The sequence below is a fragment of the Apis laboriosa genome, unplaced genomic scaffold (assembly GCF_014066325.1).
Source record: "Apis laboriosa isolate Shangri-la unplaced genomic scaffold, ASM1406632v1 scaffold74_cov149, whole genome shotgun sequence".
Lineage (NCBI taxonomy): Eukaryota > Metazoa > Arthropoda > Insecta > Hymenoptera > Apidae > Apis > Apis laboriosa.
In genome coordinates this window covers 438,664-461,628 of record NW_025224330.1, presented here as the reverse complement: position 1 = coordinate 461,628, position 22,965 = coordinate 438,664, and the positions used below count along the sequence as shown (strand labels likewise).

The 22,965-nt window shown below is 38.4% G+C and overlaps 2 protein-coding genes across 4 annotated transcripts in view; both read left to right on the top strand.

Moving 5' to 3' along the window:
- Positions 1–518: 518 nt before the first annotated feature.
- Positions 519–2,655, top strand: LOC122719339 (methyl-CpG-binding domain protein 2). 3 transcript variants are annotated; one of them, XM_043945073.1, is made up of 5 exons: positions 519–735; positions 938–1,079; positions 1,432–1,485; positions 1,964–2,176; positions 2,446–2,655. In XM_043945073.1, exons 1-5 carry the CDS (start codon positions 605–607, stop codon positions 2,542–2,544), a joined length of 639 nt encoding a protein of 212 aa, XP_043801008.1. In that variant the 5' UTR covers positions 519–604; the 3' UTR covers positions 2,545–2,655. The 3 variants fall into 3 exon arrangements, with proteins under 3 accessions (XP_043801008.1, XP_043801007.1, XP_043801009.1); XM_043945072.1 differs by having other exon boundaries at positions 1,964–2,209; XM_043945074.1 differs by lacking the exon at positions 1,432–1,485 and having other exon boundaries at positions 1,964–2,209.
- Positions 2,656–16,210: 13,555 nt separating this feature from the next.
- LOC122719313 (RNA-binding protein MEX3B-like) overlaps positions 16,211–22,965 on the top strand; it is a 114,249-nt gene continuing 107,494 nt past the window's right edge. Inside the window, exon 1 of the mRNA XM_043945023.1 lies at positions 16,211–17,571. Coding sequence (XP_043800958.1) covers positions 17,271–17,571 — 301 coding nt within the window. The 5' untranslated portion in view covers positions 16,211–17,270. The remainder of the gene's footprint in view (positions 17,572–22,965) is intronic.

Here is a 22,965-nt window from a genome sequence, read left to right as displayed (position 1 = left end):
TTAAAATTACTTGTATTATTCACCGCTAGATGGCTCGTCGATTCCGTTTATAGAATTTAAAATTACTTATATTATTCGCCGCTAGATGGCTCGTCGATGTCCATTTGTAGAGTTTAAAATTACTTGTATTATTCACCGCTAGATGGCTCGTCGATTCCGTTTGTAGAATTTAAAATTACTTATATTATTCACCGCTAGATGGCTCGTCGATGTCCATTAATTGTATAGTTTAAAATTACTTATTACTATACTCACCGCTAGGTGGTATAATAGGAAAAAAATATTTGTGTAATTCAATTTTTTCTTATTCATGAATAACGTTATCTTAATAAAAAAAAATATAGCATAAATCATATTTTTTAATTTACATATAATACAAATTATCATATTAATCTTAATAAATATTAAAATGATGGTTCAATAACAGGGTATAGATAGTACCGCCACCATGTAGATAATTATTCGAACTGATCTGCACTAACCTACTCGAATTTAGCGGAACGCATCAATATGGCCACCGGTAGCTGGCTCATGTTCCCGGTCGTTAATTATTTAAATAGTTTCAAAGAACGTGCAAATATATTGAAATAAACAATTCTGCAAAATGAATATGTCAGTGGAAAAAAAGAAATATCCATCGGCACTGCCAACAAATTGGCCGTCCAGAGAAGAGGCTTCGAGAAAAAGCCAAAATCAATTGTCATCTACTGGAAAAGTTGACGTTTATTATTACAGGTACGTTCCATATTTTAAACATTTATTTAAAACATTATATTACAATGATATATATATATTGTATATGTATAGTATATGTATAGTATATAAGAATTGACAAAAACCTATATATATTTTATGTCGATTACAATGATGTACGAACATTTACTATTGCTTATTCTAACCTTATATATATTTATGATATACTATACCTATTTTTTAGTCGTGGAGTCAGAAATGATGCATCGTTGGTACCACCGATAAGACAAACCGCATCTATATTTAAACAACCAGTAACTATTTATAAGACGCAGGAAGGAAAAGTAAAAGATATTAAACATGGAAATCAAGAAAAACCCAAACAAGTTAGTATTTATTATATCTATTTTTATTATTACTTATTTTTCTTATGTACATATACGTATTAAATAGTCAAAGTATTACGCCATGTTTTTTCCCGACATTCTTTAATCGTAATATTTTTTTTATTAAAAAGAGAAAAATTTGTCAATTTTAAGATTTTATGTCTTATTCATTATCCCATTCAATGTTCATAATGTATATAAAATTCATTTGTAATATATCATATCCTTTTAAACATAAATGTAATGTCCCAAGATCTTTGATTGTGTGATCAAGTTATAATTTGTAATTTTATTATGGTATTTAATATTCCCCCTAAATTCTTGTGGTTCAATCATCAAATCATTCGTTTAGGAAGGAGCCGATAAAATTGATGGCAAATATGGCTCCCAAGATAAGCCTAAACAGGTAATATATTGTTCGATGTGCTTGTGGAATCAATAATTATTGTATGTTTCTTTCTATCATTTGAATACAATATATTTATAAATAGATATTCATAATTGTCAATTTCTTTACAAACAGTTGCATAGTGCATGTTTTTTTTAGAAAATTTTTTGTTATCTGAATGTTTTATAAAAATCAGATTCATAAGACACATTTTTTAAACGTATTATATGAATTATTATTTAATTTTCTACTCTACATATTTTTCATGTTTTACTGGCCAAAATATATAGTACAGGCAATTAAAAAATATAATTTTCTTTATTTCATATATTTCAGCAAATATATTTTGCTTTTGTGATTAGAGTATTTTTCTTTATTAGATTTTTTATGTGTGTCAGTTTATTATTTCGTTATTTCGTTGTCTCGTATAAAATAATACATATTATTTCATATAAATATGATCAATTATATATAAGTATTCTTTTCAATTTTACAGTTATTTTGGGAAAAACGTTTGGAAGGTTTAAGAGCATGCGATCCAGATGGATTTGAATTCGATGGAATGGATTTACCAAAAAGTTTGAAGCCAGTTGGTCCGTATATTACGGAAGAAACTTTGCTTCAAAGTGTTGCAACTGCATTACATGTTTCGTCTCAACCAGTCACGGGACAAACGGGTTCGAAGACAGCTTTAGAGAAAAATCCCGGGGTATTTCTTAATCCCGATCAACCCCTCGTACAGGTAGAATAGATATTTAGATACCAAATAGGGTGCTTATATTAAACTCAACTTGCGTTACGTGTTACATACACTTAACCAAACATCCTGATCAAACACCCTATTACGGAATGTAAATAATTATGTACTGGAGGTTTGAAAGGGTATATCGACGAAAACAATAGAGAATTTTTAAATCAAACATTTAGCATAACTATCGTCGAAATATAATCGATAAATTAATTTCTTTTTTGTTTCAGGCCGTCTCGATAGCTGACGAAGACATCAAGAGGCAAGAGGATCGAGTTGCTTTAGCAAGGAAAAAGCTACAAGACGCTTTACGATCTATTCCTATATAAATTGTACAATTCTTTTAGATTCTATTTATATTAATTCTCTCACCCTAGTCCTAAGTTCGTTATAAATTATGTCATCCTGATTTTTATAATAAATGTTTTATAAAGAAAAAATAATTCACTATTACATATTTAAGTAATAGAAAAATAAAATAATTTACGAATTAGTCAGCTATAGTAATAGTTAGAAGTACGACCGAATAATTTTCAAAACAAATAACAATCACTGCTTTCTCGTTTGTCTGTAATTCTGAGAAAACAAATTCAAAACAGCAATAAAACTTTGTGTTCAACGATTAAGAGAAGAATTCAGCGAGTGAATCAGCAGTGTTGTCATTAAATTTTCGTTACGAGCTGATGATAATATTTATGATAATATTTATATACCGAGTACCATGGTCATTCGCCATCTGGCCAAATTTTCGGCGTAGTCAGAAAATCGAGAAGGGACGGCCAGCGAGAATCCATCGATTCCTCGGAATGTGGTTCGACATTGTTGACGGGAATGAAACTGCATCTGTCTTAGCACGGACCGGAAATGAGGCCGCATGAAATGATCCTTGAAGCGAGCGGTTTCGCGCGAGAAAAAGTAGGAACACGCGTGTAACCGAGCCATATGTTCTCTTAATGCATCAATCGTGTCCATTAGCCAGGCATCAAATTATACAAGCACGCGACATTTTTACCTCGTATAAAACTTCTTTCCACTCTGCATCGCTACGACGATGATACGTACAAAAAAAAGAAGAAAAGAAAAAACCAGGACGTATTTTCAACTCTAACATTCTCGACTACTGCTTGTAAATCAGTAGCGGACTGGTCGAACTTGAATTCGACGAAGAATAGAATGGTTCAATTATGTTACCAATGACCTTAACTCGAAAGTGGACGTCACAGGACGCGAAAGTCAGTGACATCGACGGTGCAAGAACAAGCACCTTGATACTACGCATGCACGATATCAAGGACATCTTCTAGCTATATTCTCGAAACGTCTTTCTCAGCGACACGACGACAGTAGCTTGGTGTAGTTTTGTAGGATGTCGTCTGGGAATGGGTGCGTGCCCCGGGCCCCGCACAAAAGAATGCCCGGGCAGGTATACGGTTTTCAGGTAAGCACAAGCCAGGTAAGCCAGGTGGTAACCTCTTTTTTCACTCTGTCTGCCCTCTCCTCCGCCATCATTCTCCGAATCCCGACCTCCGTCCTTTTCTCATCATCGCTCAACAGCTGTTTCCCTGAAGGGTCGTACTCCCTTATTCCCAATTGGACGAAAGGAGAAGGAGGGAAACGTATAGGACGTATAGGCACATGTCCCACTTTAAATCGTTATAATTCGTCGAACACGTTTGTAGATCCTGTCTAATCGGTCTTACATGCTCTCCTCTTTGGTCTCGCGCGTGTGCGTGTGTTCCACCGGCGGAGGAAGTCTGATCGAGGATATGTGACCCGAATATTCAGCGCACATTGTCAAGGATACGCTCGTTTCATCCGACTTTTTAGCGTGAACCGATCGAAGTCGACACCGAAGCCAGCCTGTATTATCCGTGTAAAATATCCTCCGAGGAATTGTTAATTAGGATTTATGAAAAATGATTTAATCGGAATTTATAGCGTTTATAGGGCTTGTAAATATCCTCCCGGTAGCATTCGGTTTTTGTAACTGGATATTTTGCATCGATGGTTCTTATCGCTTATCTGAGAATATTATCGGTTTGCCGCGGCAATTTCTGCGGACACTTCGTTCCACTGTCTAGATTACATTCGGATTTATAAGCAAACGTTTATGCTCTTATACGTGTATTTCTATTTTATTTAAACAATATCGTGGAAATTACGTTGCATTCGTATCGCACAATAATTTTTATATTATATCGCATCGAGAGAATTTTATTTTTCTCGTAATATCCTTTAAATAATACGTATATATATATATATATATATAATGGTCTTTTCATATTTATTATTTTTTTTCTTTCAAAGTAAATGGAATTACATTTACATTATAATGTAACACAACAAATTTCCGATTTTAATTTTTCTTTTAATCAGTAAATTGATATAAATAATTGATATAATTGATATAAATAATCGTTAAATTTCAATGTTTATCATCGACAATATAGGAAAAAAGGAAAGCACGATAAGAATAATACGAGTATCAAAATAATTGATTGACAGTTGATTGCGCGATATATCAACGATCAGCCAATTTTCTAATTCTTTTACACTTCGCACACAATGCTAGCAATCCGACGAATGCATCCGTAGAAACTTGTTTGCCCCATTTTATCAAGCCCCATTAAGCAATTATTAAGCCGGCCACGAATGCCCGATACACCTTAATGCGAATTAACTGCATATTTCATACATAATCGTTAAAAATCGTATGGAATCGGTTTCGCTTTCGTACTCCGTAATTCGCAGGTGTATATATACGTACAATAAACCAGATAACAAGGCGAGAACAATCGAACGCATTAAGCTGTATTCATTTCACGTATCCCGTGGCCGGTACCCGATAAAACTTAATCCCTGCTTAAACGCCGTTGCGGTTGATAGAATATGCGCGTTCGCGGTTAAACTCGTCAGTGGAGTTGTAACACGAAACGAAAGGATCCGCGTTTTGTTTCTCATTTGTTTGGAATCTCCCAGATGAAATTCCATGGTGGAAATTATCCGTGGAGGAGACTCCAGGTGTCTACTCCAAGCCTGATCGAATTCCACGAGATTAGATTTTGTTGTTTTCCCGACGTGACGGGCGTAAACACACGCGACAGCCACTGATTAGAGAATCGAATCTCGTTAAACAGCGGTGATCGTTGGATCGTCTTGATTTTGATTCGTTTGGACTTTATTCTTGTTTATGAGAAATAAGGATCGATGTTTCGTCTGGATATAATAATTTGCAATTTGTAATTTAATATATTGTAATTTGTTAGTGAAAAGAGGAAATTCGTTTTTTTTTTTTGTACGAATAAGAGATACATAAAATGATAGAAATTGTTTGAAATGCGATTATCGAATGAATAATGAAACTTTTATGACGAACTCTTTGAGGGGAGAAAATATTTTATAAAAGATAGATGACGCTATGTAAAAGCTTTTAATGAATTTATAGGAAATTAGATTTTTAAAGGAACAAAACGGCTTGAAATATGACGGAAAAGCTGTATTATAAATTGTAATGGTTTTTATTTTTGATTAAATAAATTCGTTTTTAGTATGGCCACACGACTTTACACATTATGCCCTTTAAAAGCCGCAATTAAGGGCATAACCATAAATTAAGTACTGTTTTTTTTTTTTTTTTTTTTTTTTCTAACGAAAAAGTACAGTTTTGTGAAAGATAATTATATTTTTCATACTCTTCATACACACAACATTTTTACGTTATGTACGAAGATAAAGTGAGAGAAACTTTTCTCAAGCTCGAGAACCTGGCTTGAATGGTGTTATAAGAAAGAAAATTGAATTTGAGCAAACTAGTGCACTCAGTGGATAAAGTACCTTAGTACACGAGCTTATAAAAGGCAATAAAATTTATATTTTCATTTTTCACTTCTATATTTTCTTTTTATAAACGTATATTAACAAATTCTAATATTTTGCAGTAACAGTAACAAAATGGAAAATATAAATTGAAAATTATTTTATCACAAAATATTGAAATTCCTTGAAATTAAAGAAATTTATTTGCGAAAAATCTTATATTCATTTAAATTTCATTATTGCGCTTACACGAAAAAGAAATGCTAGAAATCAAGAGATGATGAAAAATTTATTCCTATCGCATTTCTTATTTTTAAAATAACAGAGCGAGTTTTAATTTGTAAAATTAGTCATGGATCTCTGACTATTAACTTTCGAATTCCAGCAATCTATGGACCCCACACACATTAAGAATCTCTGGCGTGAAATATTCTTGACACCATTGGAACGAACGAGCTCATCTTATTATTATTATAAACGCGAAATTTTCGACTCAGTTCTCCCATCCAATGTAATTTTAAGAATTTATATTTTTCTATGCGCTTGTACTTGATGAGCTTCATCGAGCGATTCTTCGAGCTTTCATGTATATCGTAATTCCTCGCAGTTCGACGAACTAAAATTGGATGGGAAGATTCTATCTGGCACGTATCGCGGATTGTATCTCTGGTTATGTCGAACCGCACTCCCATATAAATAGAAAACGCCACTATGTCCTGTTATCGATCTTTTGAGCTCTGGTTCGACCAAGGATGACCGTGCACACGACAAAATGGTTATAGAGTGAAAAATATTCCTAGAAATTCCTAGAAAAAATCACGAATATTGAACATATGCCAAACATATGGCAAATTATTTGCGATCAATGGTCAACTGAGTTATAAAAGGCGAATTATCTCAGCTCAGGTAACGAAAAACGGGAATATAAGATTCCCACGAGGAGACACAATGGAGCAATTGAGGAAAAAAATTAAAGACCGCATTCTGTTTCGTTGAAAATTTTACCTAATTTTATGAAATAACGGTAAAACGTAAAGACATAGATTTATTATGATTTACGACTGACCCTCATAAATAACTAAATTCTTTCTTTCTTCTCGTTTTCTTGTCATATCGTTAAATATTTTGTTTTCTTTTTTTTTTCCTTTTTTTTTTTTTTTTGCAGTTCGAGAGGAAACAATCAATTTCAACGAGATGCAGCGGATAAACATCATCAACTTGCAAGAGGTCTTTTGAAGGAGGCGTTGGTTCTTCCATCGTTCTCGACGGAAGAACAGCTGGGGACCTTCGACTCCCAACTGTTATACGTAATCGATGTCGACTGACTTTCTCTCTCGTGGGCCCGCCAGACGAGAGCGATGGATAGGAGAGAACTGGTCGCTTTACCAATCTCGTATTTCCAGGCATACGTTAAAAAAAAAAAAGAAAAAATCTTTCATAATCACCCAACCGCTAAATTTAAATGCCAATTAAGAAATCGTCATTGGAGTGTAATTATATGACGAGTTCTATTGAACGGTCTCGCGTTATCCTTCCATTTCGCCACGAACTTTCGTAACCCTCGATACGACGAGGCCATGCCTCCATAAAATTTCTTTTTTAACGTGATCAATCGACAAAGCGCGGGCGAGACGCGAGCAGCTCCAGCTGATCCTGATTTCCACCGACACTCCAAGTCATTAAACTTCCGTTCTCGTTCTAGACCGATCCAGATGTACAATACACACACACACACACACATGCCCTACATGCCCTATCCCTTACGCGTATATGTACATATGCACGTGGAAGCGTATACACGGGAGGCCATCAAGCTTCGCTCATGGTTTCCGTCTGGCCCATTGTTCGTTTCGTTTCAGAGGCCAGAAAAAAGTCGCTCAGATCGAAATCTATTGAACCGTCTGAAAAGCGAGCTCTTTTCTTCTCCTTTGCCGCGTGCTCCCTTTTCTGCGTCCTTCTTCGTCGTCTCGCTCCCTCCTCTTTTCAATTTGCACGCTCTCTGTCCTCTTCATTTCTCCGATCACCCTTCGTTTCTTCGTCACTCTCTCTTTCTCTCTCTCTTCCCTTCCACCAGCCCTAGAGGCCCATCCTTCTCGTCTCGTATGCGAGACTTTAAATTCGTCGGGGGGTGTCGCAAGATTCGCTCATAGGGAATCGAGGCTAACGTCTCCGGGGGATCAGCGAAATGTCAAAAGCGTACGCACGAAATTTCATCGACGATTCGTTTCTCTTCGAAACGAGTTTCAAGGCGAGAGAAATTTCTGCCGATCGTGAAGTTCTACCCGTGAAGTACGCAGCATATCGGTCGGTATGTTGCAAACTTCGTTTCCTCTCGTGGTTCGTTCGTCGTGGAAAAAATGTTTGCTCGGTTTCCATTTTGGAGGGGATTGAATAATTAAAAATCCCGTTAGGTCTCTTAAGGAATTGGGGAATTAATAACCTCGAGAAACTATTAAACTGGAATATATTATGTGAGAATGGAAATAATATATTTTAATGGATTGTTTGTTTATATTGAGTCTATTGAGATATACATAATGGAATTATTAGCTATTTATAGATAATAGAGAGAGAAAACCTTGTGTATTATTTACTAAATAGAAATTTAATAATACAATGTTATATGTATTATATACAATGTTTTATGTAAAAATAAAATTCACTTATAAATTTAGAAATTTTGTAGAAGATCAAGTATAAAAATAAATACTTTGTTTAATTTTCAATTATAATTTTTATATTCTCTATTCTACTTGTATTATTAAATTCTTATGAATAATTGTATAACGAAATTCAAATAATCAACGAGATTTAAATTATATTATGTCAAAATAACAATAACACATGACAAATATTAATTTTAACTTTTTTTCTAAATTTGCCCCCATATACCTACACCATTGTCCAAGGTACTTCGAATTTTCAGTGCAAACGCATCCTAGAAGCCGATCGTGAATCGTTTTCTGTTTCTCGTTCGTTCGAAAGTGCCGACTATAAACACAAAGGTAACCACGTGAATGTTAGGTATAAATAAATCTTCTATCGAATTTATAGCTAATTTGTGGTTCCACGCTGTCTTAACGAGCCATTCTAATCGTTGTAAAATTTCCATATGAAATGTACTAACCTGTATTCCGATAAGGCACAATCATTACAAATTGAGGTTATGTAGAGATTTTCGTCTTTGAAGTAAATTTTTTCGCATCTAACGTTACTTATCTTTTTATCTTTATTATTACACTATATTTCCAATTTAATATATTTATTATTTTAATCAAGAGTACTTTTAAACCACATAATATGCAAAGAATCTCACAATATCATCAAAGATACGAAAGTGTTTGACTCTCGCCGACACACGTCTGTTCCTCAATTAATCCTTATTTTTCACGGTTCCCAACCTTGAGCATTCACCACTCAAATTTTCGAACTCTCAGTGCACGCCAACCTATAGACCAACTGAAGCTCGGTTTACAACGTACACAACACGAATCTTCACAATCGATAGAAATAGCGATAGAAGTCTAAATTTATCAGAAAACAAATTCTTATATAATATCGAGGGACAGGAAAAATCTAGTAAAATACTATCTCAACCTCTCTTATTTTTCTCAAAAATAGAGAAAAATAAGTTTGAAATGATTGGCAGTCCAATTACATCGAAGCAAGAATCGAATTGTAACAGGATACGCATTCGTGTAATATTCCCGACTTCTTAACTAGTAAAAACAGAGATCAAGGAAAGGTGAGACCAGGAAAGGTGACAAGTGTTATAGACTGCGGTCAGAAGCACATTCCGCGAATGGACCGAGCACGGTATATTTAGAAAGGAGGCAGTTTATCCGCGCTATCATCGTTTACCATGCTATTTATGCGTTTTCGCCGTTGTGCAACGGCCTTACGGCCGCTGCCCATGCTGACCCCGCTCGATGGACGTCGTTGCGTGGGTGGCCGCCGAATTTCGTGGTTAACCAGATATTGGAATAGATAGTCGATCAATATTGTCAGCACCGACTGGTTCTCTGCCTTTGTGAATCACAGCGAGATTTAACTAAGTAATCGCTCAATCGTTATCCAACGTTTTTTCAACCGACTATTATCTCCGTGATTCATTCCGAGATATCCGCCAATTTTCTACACCGTTCTCATCAAAATAACAAATAAACTCACGATACCCAACAATCAACTAGCATCGAGGACGACTCGAAACTCCCCGAAAAACCGGAATTCAAAAGTATCACAAGGATACACCTTGACATGGCGTCTAAGTCTTATTTACCCTCGGCTGGCTCGGTGGCCAAGCGTGATCGTATTAAAATTCACACCTCGTTCACCCCGATGGCACGCGAAACGGATCGCACACGCTCGAGGCGGTATCGTATGGGTGCTAGCCGCGAGCAATACGGCCCTGCCCTTCAGACACGCCGTTCGGCGACAAGACGTGCGTCGGCTCCACCACCGCCGCCACCATCGTCGTCGTCGTCGTTGTCGTCCTAGCAGTCTTGGTCGACTCACAGGCCAGCAATGCGGTTCTCCCCCGTTACACCCCGTCGATCGAAATCGAACGAAATATTCCCCCCTCCTCTCTCTCTCTCTCTCTCTCACACATACTCTTTCTCTCTTCTCTCCATCCTCACAGCGCCTCGTATACCTTGCTCGCACATACACGATCTCCGGTCCGTATATAGGCGCACGCGAACTCGCTCGATCTGGTATTCGAGCGCGCGTGCGAACGCAAAACGCGAGCCGGTGTGCGCGCAGAAAAATCACCAAGGTGTATTCTGCGAACGCGGCCGCGCGACACTCAGACGCGTGCGCGCGCGTGTCTGTGCAGGTGGCGGATATATGTACGATATACGATATATGTAGGTATAGTCGCCGATCTCGCGAGGACACGCCGCCCCGCAGGAGTTGGTGCAGTTTCGCAAAGCGACGACAATGATCGCGCCGTGCAAGGCAACCGGTTGCATGCGCTAAAAATACGGCCGAGCATGCCGAACGTCGAAGAGGAGTTAGCTAATGCGCCAGCCGGCCAGAAACTGTTCCGTTCGTTATTAAGTTAAACACGAGCCGGTTGGGCTGTTGGCGCCACATCCTGAAACGTGGTTATGAGCGCGTGCCGCTAACCAGCGACTCCCTCGTGTCCGTCTTTAAGGGTCCTTTACATTAGGGCGACCCCTTAAGGATGTACGTTTTCCGGGGAGAACCTTCCCTATTTTAGATTTCTTTTTTCGTTCTCTCTTTCTTTCTCGCTGGATGGAATGAATACCGTTCCGTTTCTCGACATCCGTCGGGGTGCTGTTGTTCGTTACCGTAATTACGGAGGGTCGCACGAAGATGGAAATCTGTTGAAACGATAGCGGTGTTTTGGGAACGCCTGTAATCTATCGTTTGGTGGATGTTGATAGGATTCGAGAGGATTGGAGAATCGAGCTCGTGGGGCTCGACTTTCCGCCGCATAAAGAAACACGTTTTTAAAAGTATGATATTATGGGGCGCGTGATGCATAACATCGGGTCTGATAAGATATAAATGTAGCATACAGTGGATCGTTATTGCTCGTAATAAGCCGCGACATTAAGAGCCACGCACGGTGTGGCTGGTGTTCGGTCACGGCAGTATCGTGTTGCAACATCTCCTCTCGGGGCTGCGCTTTCTTCGGTCGTTCGTTGCAGAACAACCGGTAGAGACTTGTGAAAATGGTAGCCACGAAAACGCGAGGCAACGTGGGCAGCATCGGAGGAGGTTGCGCAGCGAGGATTCGCAGCTGATCCAGTTCGCTATTTCTCCGGTCGCTTTTTAAAATTTTAAATTACTACCTCCAGATTGCAGTAATTTAGCTTCTTCGTGAATTGTGGATACTTCGATTCGGTTTTCAAGCGATGGGAGACGATATTAACCGATTCATCTCGTTAAAATTTTCTAAGCTGTGATCGAAACCTGATTATTTCACGTCCGTTTTAATCGATTTTGTAAATAACTCAAGAGTAATATATAGTTATCGAAATTAAGGGAGTTAATAATACGACACCTGTTCTTTGATGTGAATAAAAAGTAATAATCATACATCCATTCCTAATATGGATGCTCTTTTGTTTCGAAATATTTAGTTAAAAATTCTTATAAAATTATCATTTTATTGTATTTATTTCAGAATCACACGATTTTATTCCAATTCACTCACTCGTTAAATCAACAATAAAATATGCACTAGGAGCGGAACGAGCAGAATCCGAAATAATTCAATTTATCTACATCCATTTCCAATTACGAGACAATGCACAACCGGTGCATTACGTATATTACATTCCTCATACACCTCTTGACTATCTTCATTTAATTTCACTGGCTTTCAAGGGCTGCAAACCCTTCGCTCGTCTTCCCGCGCCAATTCCAACCTACAATCGTCAATACGTCGTGTTCGATTCTTGTAGCATCCTGGAAGAGGATAAGCGCGAACGTTTTCCCTCCGGCCATAATTACATCAAAATTATATCCATCATCAATTACTCCAACTGATTATGCGGCGATCACTAAATTAATTCGACGAACGGGCACGTGCACGAACACGATACTTTCACGCTCGTGTTTCGTGTACAGAAGGCGCGCATATGTCGGGAGAAACCACCCCTTCGGGGTATGACGGGTAAATCGTTGCTCGTTCGTCGATCAGCTCGTCCCCCTTGTAATCGTTGGCCGTGATAAAAATGAGCGAATGCGAGCAAAAGTTTCGGAAAACAACGTTTTACAGGACAAGTTGCAAGTATTTACGAGCGAGCATGGGAGAGCACGAGCTCGGCAGAAGTCGGCAGGTGCTCATGGCAAAAGGTGGCGTCCCGAGACAGCCTTGAGAGAGCAACGGGTCGTTGCTTTCGGCAAACGATGAGAAACAAAATTAGTCGCTTTTGCCGAAGGTTTGGCGAGAAATTTCTTTTTCTTTTTTTCCTTTTCACCATAAATTTGAACGACTGGCAATGATTTTGAAAAACCTTGAGATTTTTGCCATTTTGTCTAATGTATACTCATTTTAAGTACTGTATAATTTTATTTAAGTTTCAACGAATAAATGGATTTTAAGGATAATGGTTTGGTTTGGTTGGTATCTAAGCAATTGTATGCGGATTCTTTTTTTGCTTTGAGAAAATAGAAAAGGAAAGTATAAAAAGAAAAGGTTTATTGTCCAAAGATTTTGTTGACACTTGTCGTTTAATCTGCGTTTTATTGAGCATTATTGTTGAATCACGTTGACTTTCAGTAAAAGAAATAATATTTTTTTTTTATTTTCTGTGCAATATTTCTGTGCATTCGTGATTATACGAATCCACACTTTTTGTACTTTTATTCAATTTACAATCTTGTAACTTGCTACTTTATAGTAATAATAAAAGAGTTACATACACCAGGCACGCCAATAAAATGCAATCAACTTTCTCGTATGTTACGTTATAATCCTTTCTTAACATCGTATAGGTAATATCATTTAAAATTATTATTTATTATTAATTTCAACGAAGCGAAAAAATTTAAAGAATAGATATATCAATATGATATATCAATTTTTGATCTTTTCTTTCATTCATACTTGTGGAACTTTAATACACGTAAATATTTCTACAACTACGTAAAAGAAACGATTAAATTTTTGTTTGAAATTCTTCAAAATAAATATTATCAACTTTTTATTTTTTATATCCCGAATAAAATCGAATATCGATAAAATTAATAGTAAAATACGTTAAACCAATAAAATTTAAGCTAATGAAAGTTTTCAATATTCTGGAATTATTCTCGTGCGCATCGTCGTCTGTCCTCGACGAGACGGAGGACATAGTCCCGATCGTGTGTGCAGGCCCGACTAAAAATCGAGCAATCGGTCGGTCTGGGGAGAGGACGAAGGGTCGTCGGCAGAGAACAATGGAACACGGTTGCACCTCGGTTCAAGGTCCAAACGGGTGCATTTAGAAATCAGTTTAGATCGAATCCCCCGTTTCGTCGTTAGCAAATATATACATAGGATCGTGCAGGTGGCAACTGCATGATTTGCGGATTAAGAGATTGAAGATATCGATGAAGCGATTACTCGTCCTCCTCGTATCGGGTTGACTTTTGACAATTAGTAGAAAGGAGGTGGACAGCTTCTTACATCCGTTTTTATATTATGTGGCGAACTGGTTCCTCTTAAAAATTTATCGCGGCGCATCTTTAAGAAGTATCAAAATAAATGTTCTTTTATTAAGGTGTACACTTCATCGCGCTTAATAATTATTTTTTTTCTTTTTTTTTTTAATTCGAGAGAAGAATTTTAATAAGTTTTTTTTTACGAGTTAATTAATGATCTCTTTTTCTATTTTTTTTTTTTTTGCGATTTATTTCTTCTTTCTTTCTTTTTTACGCTTCAATTAATTACAAATTGCAATCTTGAAAATTGTAGCATTGATCTGCGAACCCCACATTAAGAATGAATTCCTGCATAGTCTATGGGATCATTGGCGTTGGAGTTCAAGGACGATAGATCGGCGGAACTTAACCTAGCTTAACCGATTCAGAGTGTAGATATTCTTGATACCTCGATTACGGAAAGTTAACCATTCCACGGTGTAATGCGCAGACTATAGCGCAGTGCACTGTGCACGAACGTTGTGCTAAGACATTTCAACAGAAACTTGTTTGGCGGTGTGCTCGTGGAATATCGATCGCAATAAAAAACTCTGTTTTTCTCGTTTCATCGGCGATACTGTATAAATTTATTATATCGCGAAATTCGATCGTATTAAAACGGATAAAAACAGAACTTCTGCATCTTTCTTGAATCGGACGTGATCAAAATATTTTAATGGATATTTGGTCTCATAAGGAATATTCGTTTACCATATTTAATTTTATAATATATGCGTTTTGATTTGATTAATGATTATCGATAAGATGAGTAAAAATTGATGGAACAAATAATAATTGTAAAATTCGTGTAAAAATAGGTAATTAAATCATATAAAATGGTGATTTTTTAAGAAGAATCTCACTTTTATATCGGTACCTAGGAGTAGCTGAGATTTCCTTTGAACTACTCTTGACGTCGTATCTAATTTACGGCGTGATAGGAGTCTCAAACGATCCAACTACGGTTTACGACTCGAACGATACCTTGCTATTATTTCTCGAGAGTCGTAAATTTCCTTCCTGTTGCATTTCCTTTCGCCGATGTGCTGCAGTGACTACACGCACCACGAAAAAGAGTACCGACGAATGCGTTTGTTAGGCACCCTATATGCAGACAGAGGTCGTTGACGGGACTGCGGATAGGAAAGGGTGTTGCTTCGCGAGGTTAACCGTGAACGGTACGATGCATACAACGAATATTCCTAGAAAATACACTGTTACCACTATAATGGTTTAAAACGAGTCGTTGTATCGAAACACACTAGCACGTATTTTTCGTTCGTATTTGTTAAATTTTTCCCTAAATTATAAATTTCATTGATGTATTTTCTAATTAAAAGTGGGGAAAGGGAAAGAAAAATAAACGAACTTCAAACTGAGTAGTTTAAATAAAAAATAGAGCTGTAAAAGAAACCTTTTTATTATCGTTAATTAAAATTGCAATCAAACAACAAAGCTGAAGGTAGAAATATTGACGGTGAGTAATTAAATTAACTGAAATTGCATCGACGGAATGAAAGTGCATCCCCTGATCGTGACATTTCGTGTTATCGCGAAGAGATGGAGCTACAATCCCAGGCAGCCCCGGGCTCGCAATCAGCGTTGTTGAAAATCGGTGGTGCAGCCGGTGCTTTAACGTGGATCCATAGGGAAACTTCGCGAAAAGGCAAGAGCACGAGCGGTAACACGGAGGGGGTTGCAAGCCGGTAGGGACGAGTGCACGCGCCCGTATCCGGAGGCGAACGAAGTGTGGCGCTCTCAGCTGGTAGGTGCGCTCGTACTTCGTGCGCCGGTGACGAATAGTAGTGGGGAGGGGTGGTACGGTGCCACGTGACCGTCATGACCAATCACCGAGACGCATAGCCGGCGTCCGGCACATGGCGGCGCACCGGCTTTAGCACCCGCAGTCGCAGTACGTCGCAGTCAGTCGCAGTGGTAACACGAGCGAGAGGGTAGTTGCACGCGCTTGCCTTCGAAAGGAAAGATCGTGGTGAGGGGGAGAGAGCGAGAAAGAGAGAGAACGCAAGTGAGCGTGCAAGATAAAGAGAGAAAGAAGGAACGAAAGAGAGAGCGCGGCGCCCCTTGCCTCCGTTTTCAGTGCTTCAGTCGCGCGACGACGCTCTCGGACGCTTTAGTCAGTCGGTCGGTGACGAAGCTCCCAAACGTGATATACGCGCCGTTACGTTACGTTACGTTACGCCGTTCCGTCGAAGGGGAGAACGAGAGCGAACGAAACAGAGAGAAACAGAAGAGAAGACGAACGAACGAAATTGTATCAGTTGAAACAGATACGCGAACAAAGAAAAAAGAAGAAATACGAACATCGCGAGCGACGACTTTGACGGTTACAAGTCGTGTTCTTAAAAACACGAATCTCTACGAACAGTTCCAACCAGTGCGAATATCGAGAAGGCCATTTTCATAGCACGGCTTTACACGCGGTGAAAGAAAGCGCGCGAGTGAGAGACTGATCGACAAGAAAAGGACGTGCGATTGTGGACACGAGATTACGACGAGTAGTAGCCCACACATTTTCAGTGTACGAACAACACTCACGTCGTGCGTTCCTCGTACACACGCGCGCACAGAGGACTGGACGAAAAAGGAAGAAGACAGAAACGATCACCGGCGAAGCGACGATTTTATTTTTGTACGGTGCATCGTTGTTTTTCCTACATACATTTCCCCGTGACCGCGCACGAGAAGAGTAGATCGCTCAGTCTCTTGGTGTAGCGGCACTGTAGTTCTCGTCCTAAATAATCTAGTGTGTGTGGTGTGGACTCGCGCGCGCGTGTGTTTCGTTGTTTTTCGATCGTTCGAGTTAGACTTTATCGTGAGAAACACCTCTCTGTTCGATACGGTTTAACCTTTGATTATCGACAAGTCATTCTAGAACAACGTACGTAAGGAAAAGAAAAAAAAAAGACACGGGCTGTGAAGAAAGACTATTATTATCAAAGGAAAAATAGTGAAAATCGGTGAATAAAGATACTGTGATTTACTATCTGTGCGAACGTATTCACATATATACAGTTGCGACACAGTTGCCGGTGCGACACAACGCGATATTTAATCGAGCGATATGCCGACGAGTTTGTTCAGCGAAATGGATCGCGGAGCTAATGGCGGTGGAACCGCTTCCCTCGAAGACCAGAGAGCTTTACAATTGGCGTTAGAATTATCTATGCTTGGTCTCGAGGGTACTCCCGGATGTCCGGGCACTGGTACAGGAACCGGCACCGGAACGGCCAACGATCCGGATCCTTTGCAAACGACACCGGCAGGCGTTTTCGAGGAAGCACGTTCTAAGAAGAGCCAGAACATGACCGAATGCGTGCCGGTGCCTAGCAGCGAGCACGTGGCAGAGATCGTCGGCCGACAAGGTAAGCGCGAACATAACCTCGACTTCTTATGTATTCGCGGATTTACTTCTCACGGTCATCTAACCTTCTTTCCCGTATAGAATCATCGATACGTTTTTAAATGCGAAACATTCTCGAGAATTGATAATCATTTATCGGCAGATGATAAATTTTATAGTCGAAAAGTAAACTTCGTGACTTGATAAATGTGTATCGTGTACAACTTAACCTAAGGCTTGAAATTATTCGAATTGCGCATCAACAAAGATATTTCTCGTATATCTTTCGTCGATATAAGTCTTATAAATATTGAAAAATCGTACAAATAATTTATACGTGATAAACGTAAAATATTTTTCAAAAACCGTTTGATAAATATCAACACATTAATTGAAAATATCATGAAAATATGTTCTAATAACAATATATCGCTACATTTATATAAGTTGAATTTACGTAGTACGTTATTTTGCATTCCTTGTTACCGGAATCTGTCGCGTATAGCACCACTGACAGTTCATTGGCACGAGCGTGAGCGTGGCGCGAGAAACGTGGTATCAAGTAATGGTGCAATTAAACCAATCTAACTTCGAAAAGCAAATTTGTTTGGAAGCTCGTGGAACATCGTGCAGTGAACCCTGTCGTAGGTCGTGGTCGTTCGTTAATTACCTTTATGATCAGTTTACACCTTGTGTTTGTCTTGATTTGTAATATGCATTAAAAAAAAATAATAAAGGAAATTTTATTACATTTATAATGATATATCAGGTCTCATAAATAGAAAAATGTTTATGCATCTCGTTCAATGTTCAAAACTGATGACATTTTTATAACCTTCACTAGCATGAAGGCGTTTCTTGGAACAATAAAATCGAATTTATTCTTTTATCCCTATCACAACTAGCATACCATATTCTTATTTTTTTATACTTAAATTTCCAAGAAAGTATTAAAAATAGCTATGCTTTGTCGGAATATGATAATGCATTTACAAATTTATATACATTGATGGGTGTATTATGATAAATAACAAATAAATGTTTAAAATAGTTTATTCATATCAATTATTATTTATATTATAAAAAATTACTTATATATTAATTATTTATATTCAATCTTATTACTTGGATTAGATATATAATTTATTAAATGTAAATTAAATAGTAATTATTGTTATTTTGTAATGTCGCGATTTAATAATGTTTACGATAATTGAAGACTAACCTCACACCAGAGGACACAAAACGTCGACGACCGTTAAACTTAGGAAATTTCAAACAAAACATTAGGGTGGAAGTTTTTACGAACACTTTTCTCGCTTCCAAATGTCAAAGCACAGTTGGTTACAAATAAAAATAACATACATGTACGTGACACGGACGATACACACCTACTTCCGACCTTTTTGTATTCAATATCCAGCGGTAAGTCATGGTCAATAACTTGCGTCTTTCGTTTCGGCCATTCTAAGCGACGTGAAATGACATTTTTCGTTTTTTATAATCCTCGTTTCATTGAGCACACGAGACGTAAAGAGATCTTTTTAGCGTGGAAAAGAGTTATATCTAACGAACGTGTTTGTATTCTTTCTACAAACGTGCATCGTGAAAAGATAATCTTTCCATTGAATAGCAAAACAGTTGCTTCTATTAAACGATCCAAACCATACTATCAGAACATAATACAATACACAACGATACGTACGTTTATTCCATGGCATGTTTCGAAATTGAGAAAACCTGGAATGGCCGCTGTGTGGCGCCACGTGGCTTGCCATTTAAATCTTAACGTCTGTGATCGTGCACGTGATAAATAATCGCGTAACTTCGATTGCAATCATACGATGCCTCTGGCCTATCTTTTATCTATCGCTCGTAAAATTCATATTTTTATCAAGATTAAAATAATTTTTTTTTTGTCTTTCAATCATATTCATTTGTATGTGTACATTCTTCTTTGAAATTTGAAAAGATGAGAAGAAAAAAAATAAAAATACATTATACTTTTTATTCATGGATAATATTTTGAACTACAAATTTGATAAAATACAAAACTGTTGTAAATATACGCGGAAGAAGCACATCTACTGATAGCACGTGCCATAGATCGATCATCTATACCTCGCTCTCGGCACCGCCACCGCATCTGTCGTCATGTACATACATGCGCACGCAATATACTTCGGGTGATATACTTTTGTAAATTTATAATTGGATATTTGCCAGATCCTGGTTTTATTATACATCCATTGAATTTTTAAATTTTACGTTATAAAAAAATAAATTCCACTTATATTTAAGTTTTTCTACACGGTATATTTCTATTTATTATAATTCTTTAACATCGCATAATATTCATCGTCGATTATGATGATTATAGGAATCGATAAGTCAAACGGAGCGTGCGTATTCTTTATTTTTCAGTCGAGTTCAATGTTTCGTGTATATAGACATCATTTTGTTATAATTCGCGAGAAGAATCGTTTAGTCCCGATATCTGATCAATAATGTTTTATTATATCTTAATATAATATACCTGGCAACGGCGTCGTTCTAGCGATGCCTAAAGCATTCCCCGATAGGAGGGAAAACGATGGCGTGTAAAAGGAAGCCGTATGGTGCTTGTCGGTCATCACACAGTAAGGCGCGCTAATATTGACCGTCCAATAACATTAGACTCGGACACTTAGAACGGTGTCAAGACTGTTCGTGTTTTAAATTCAGAACCCGCTACAGATTTCCGTACGTGCTTATCGTCTCTTCCGTTTGGTCAGGCTTCCTCGCATCCTCTTTCCATACCGCAATCTATCGTTTTGAGAACCACTGATGTGTCGTGCGACCGAAACGCATGCGAGTACTCAATGCTTCTGCGTAGTAATATTTAACATACGGATTCATCGGTCGATTACCGTACTTCCTTTAAATCGATTTTCATTTATTATACGAGTTCGATATTTTTACGATGTGAAATTAGTTGTTGATATTTTTCAAATTAACTAACACACTTGAGCAATCGATTAGAAGCAAAATTATATCTATAATAAAATACAGAGTACCGTTTATTTGAAACTTATTGTAGATACTTTATCATAGAGGAAATTATCTCATAAAATGTAAAACATGAGACGAAGAAATTTTAATGCGATTGTTGCATTCGTTGATAACGTTTTCGATCATTTTCCTCAAACAGGTTCGATTTAATAGTCGTGAATTATCATTTTCTTTCCTTATACAAAATCTGTTCGCTTCCTGCTTTCCAAGTCCACTCCACCCTTCGCCGACAGCGGAGCCGCCAGGGTTATGGATTTACTTACATATGTCTATAGAGTCCGTTTTCTCTCTAACGTTGCATTGTGTCTCGTAGAGATCGGGCCTCGATTCTTTTTTCCAGTGGCTGCAACCCGTCTCGGAACCAGTTTAACATACCTGGCATGAATCATTGCTATAACCCGACTGGGTTCCCGTATTCTCGAACGCCTAAATCTCTCGACGTGCGCAGCATGATTCCTAGTGTATGCATATACACCGATTTCTCGATGTCATGCCTCATACGCGTATGCGTCGCGATGTTCCGTCTGAATCGATCATTCAGTTTTAACGGGAAGATCCGATCTTTCTGTGGAACGTAATCGTGTCGATTCAATAACGACGTCTAATGAGTTTGATACGCCGTTCTATTATGAGGATGTGGCTATTTGTTGAGCATTTTCGCTCGATTCTCGTTCCTTCTCTCTCTCTCTTTCTCTCTCTCCTCTCTATCCATCTTCCTCGTGCTTATGCTCTCTGTTTCATTCCCTCGGCCAGTCGGTCCGTCGTACTGCTGATTCTCTTCTCCCCACCATGATACTTGGCGATCTCTGTCTCCTCGCCTTCTCTCTCTCTCTCTCTCTCTCTCTCTCTCTCTCTCTCTCTCTCTCTCTCTCTCTTTCACCGACTGCTCTCTTTCTGGCTCGCTCTCCTGGACCGGAAGTTGTAATGAGCAACTCCGTCGCCAGACTCGTCGCCTCGTGTCGCATCGCGGCGAATGATGACGTTACTTTGGAAACATCACGGTTGGTTATCCAGGTCGTTAGCTGCAGCGTCGCGTAACCGACGACGCGAACTGGCGCGCGCAATGCCGTGTTGCTCTCCTCCTGTCCATCGCGATGGGAAGGAAGAAGCGTTTCGCCATTAGTCGTCCCTCGATTCTGTTAACCGTGACACGCACACAAACGTACTCACGCCGTAGACGCACACAGGAACACAACACATCGGTACATACACACGATTCAGCCTGCAAATAGGACTGCTCGAAGCGCGAAACTTTCTCCGCCTTTGCTGGAGAAGCGAGGCGACGCGTGCCAGCTGCCAGGAGACAGTTTTGTTTATTTAGCGAAATAGGCGAACGCAGTTATCGTGGCTGGTTTATTTGTAGCCGGCACGCGAGATAGAAGCTCAAACGTGTAGTTGTTATTCGTTTGCACGTAACTGTAACTGAAGAAAACGTCGTTGCTAGTATGTGTGAATGTGCCACGAGTACAGAACGATTCCGTGTTTTCCTGCCTTCTGTGGAATGCTTAACGTATCGTTTCTCGATGATACACGGGTGATATAAGTCGTAAGTTAGTGGGAATTCGAATGTTACATATTGAGACATCTTTTTTTTTCTTATTGTGCATCAGCACGTGCCTGTTGCTACCGCCAGCTTACTTTTTCCACTGAAATGAAAGATTTGTGTCGACGATGAAACCGTGTTAATAGACCCGTACCGCTCGTTCACGTGTCTTCGTAAAAAGCTGCCCACGAGACTGGGAGAATCTTTTCCCAGTATTTTACGACTTGCTCTCTCGGTGTGGTCAAACGTCTTTGAGTTTAGACATGAGAAAAAGCGAAGAGTGTTAGTATATAGAATTTTTATTTGTTCTTCACGAATTTACAACGGCAAACTCGTGCTGTTCTCTGTAAAGATTTTTTCGAAAGAAATCTTTCGTAGACTGTTCAGTTAACGTTCATGGTAAAAATGAGGCCATCCCTATTGCTTTTACTTTTATTGCACGTTTAATTTATTATAATGATTTCTTAAGTGGATCGAGTGGTCGTTTGACCGCAACCAAGGAAACCAACTATCTCCTTTTCAAATGTAAAACGTGTAACATTCGTTTCTGCGGTTCCACGTTATTCATAATGATTCCAGCGTAACACGATGACAGTGATACATCCAGGAAGAGGAAAGAAGCAATTATCTCAAAAATTATTTCGAGCTCGGACATAGGATTTCAGGTTCGATTCTCACACGTGAGGCCTTGGCCATGATCGTTTTCGAAAGTTTCGTCTCTTTTTCGTCGGCCGCAGAATCGGTTACAAAATTAAGAATTTCCGCTGGCAAGAAGAATTTCAAAGCTGCATATATATATATATATATATATATATATATATA

Coding starts and splice junctions, on each gene's coding strand:
- LOC122719339 (XM_043945072.1), top strand. CDS start 605: ATGAATATGTCAGTGGAAAAAAAGAAATATCCATCGGCACTGCCAACA. Junction 736..937: donor GTTGACGTTTATTATTACAG/GTACGTTCCATA, acceptor CCTATTTTTTAG/TCGTGGAGTCAGAAATGATG. Junction 1,080..1,431: donor ATCAAGAAAAACCCAAACAA/GTTAGTATTTAT, acceptor TCATTCGTTTAG/GAAGGAGCCGATAAAATTGA.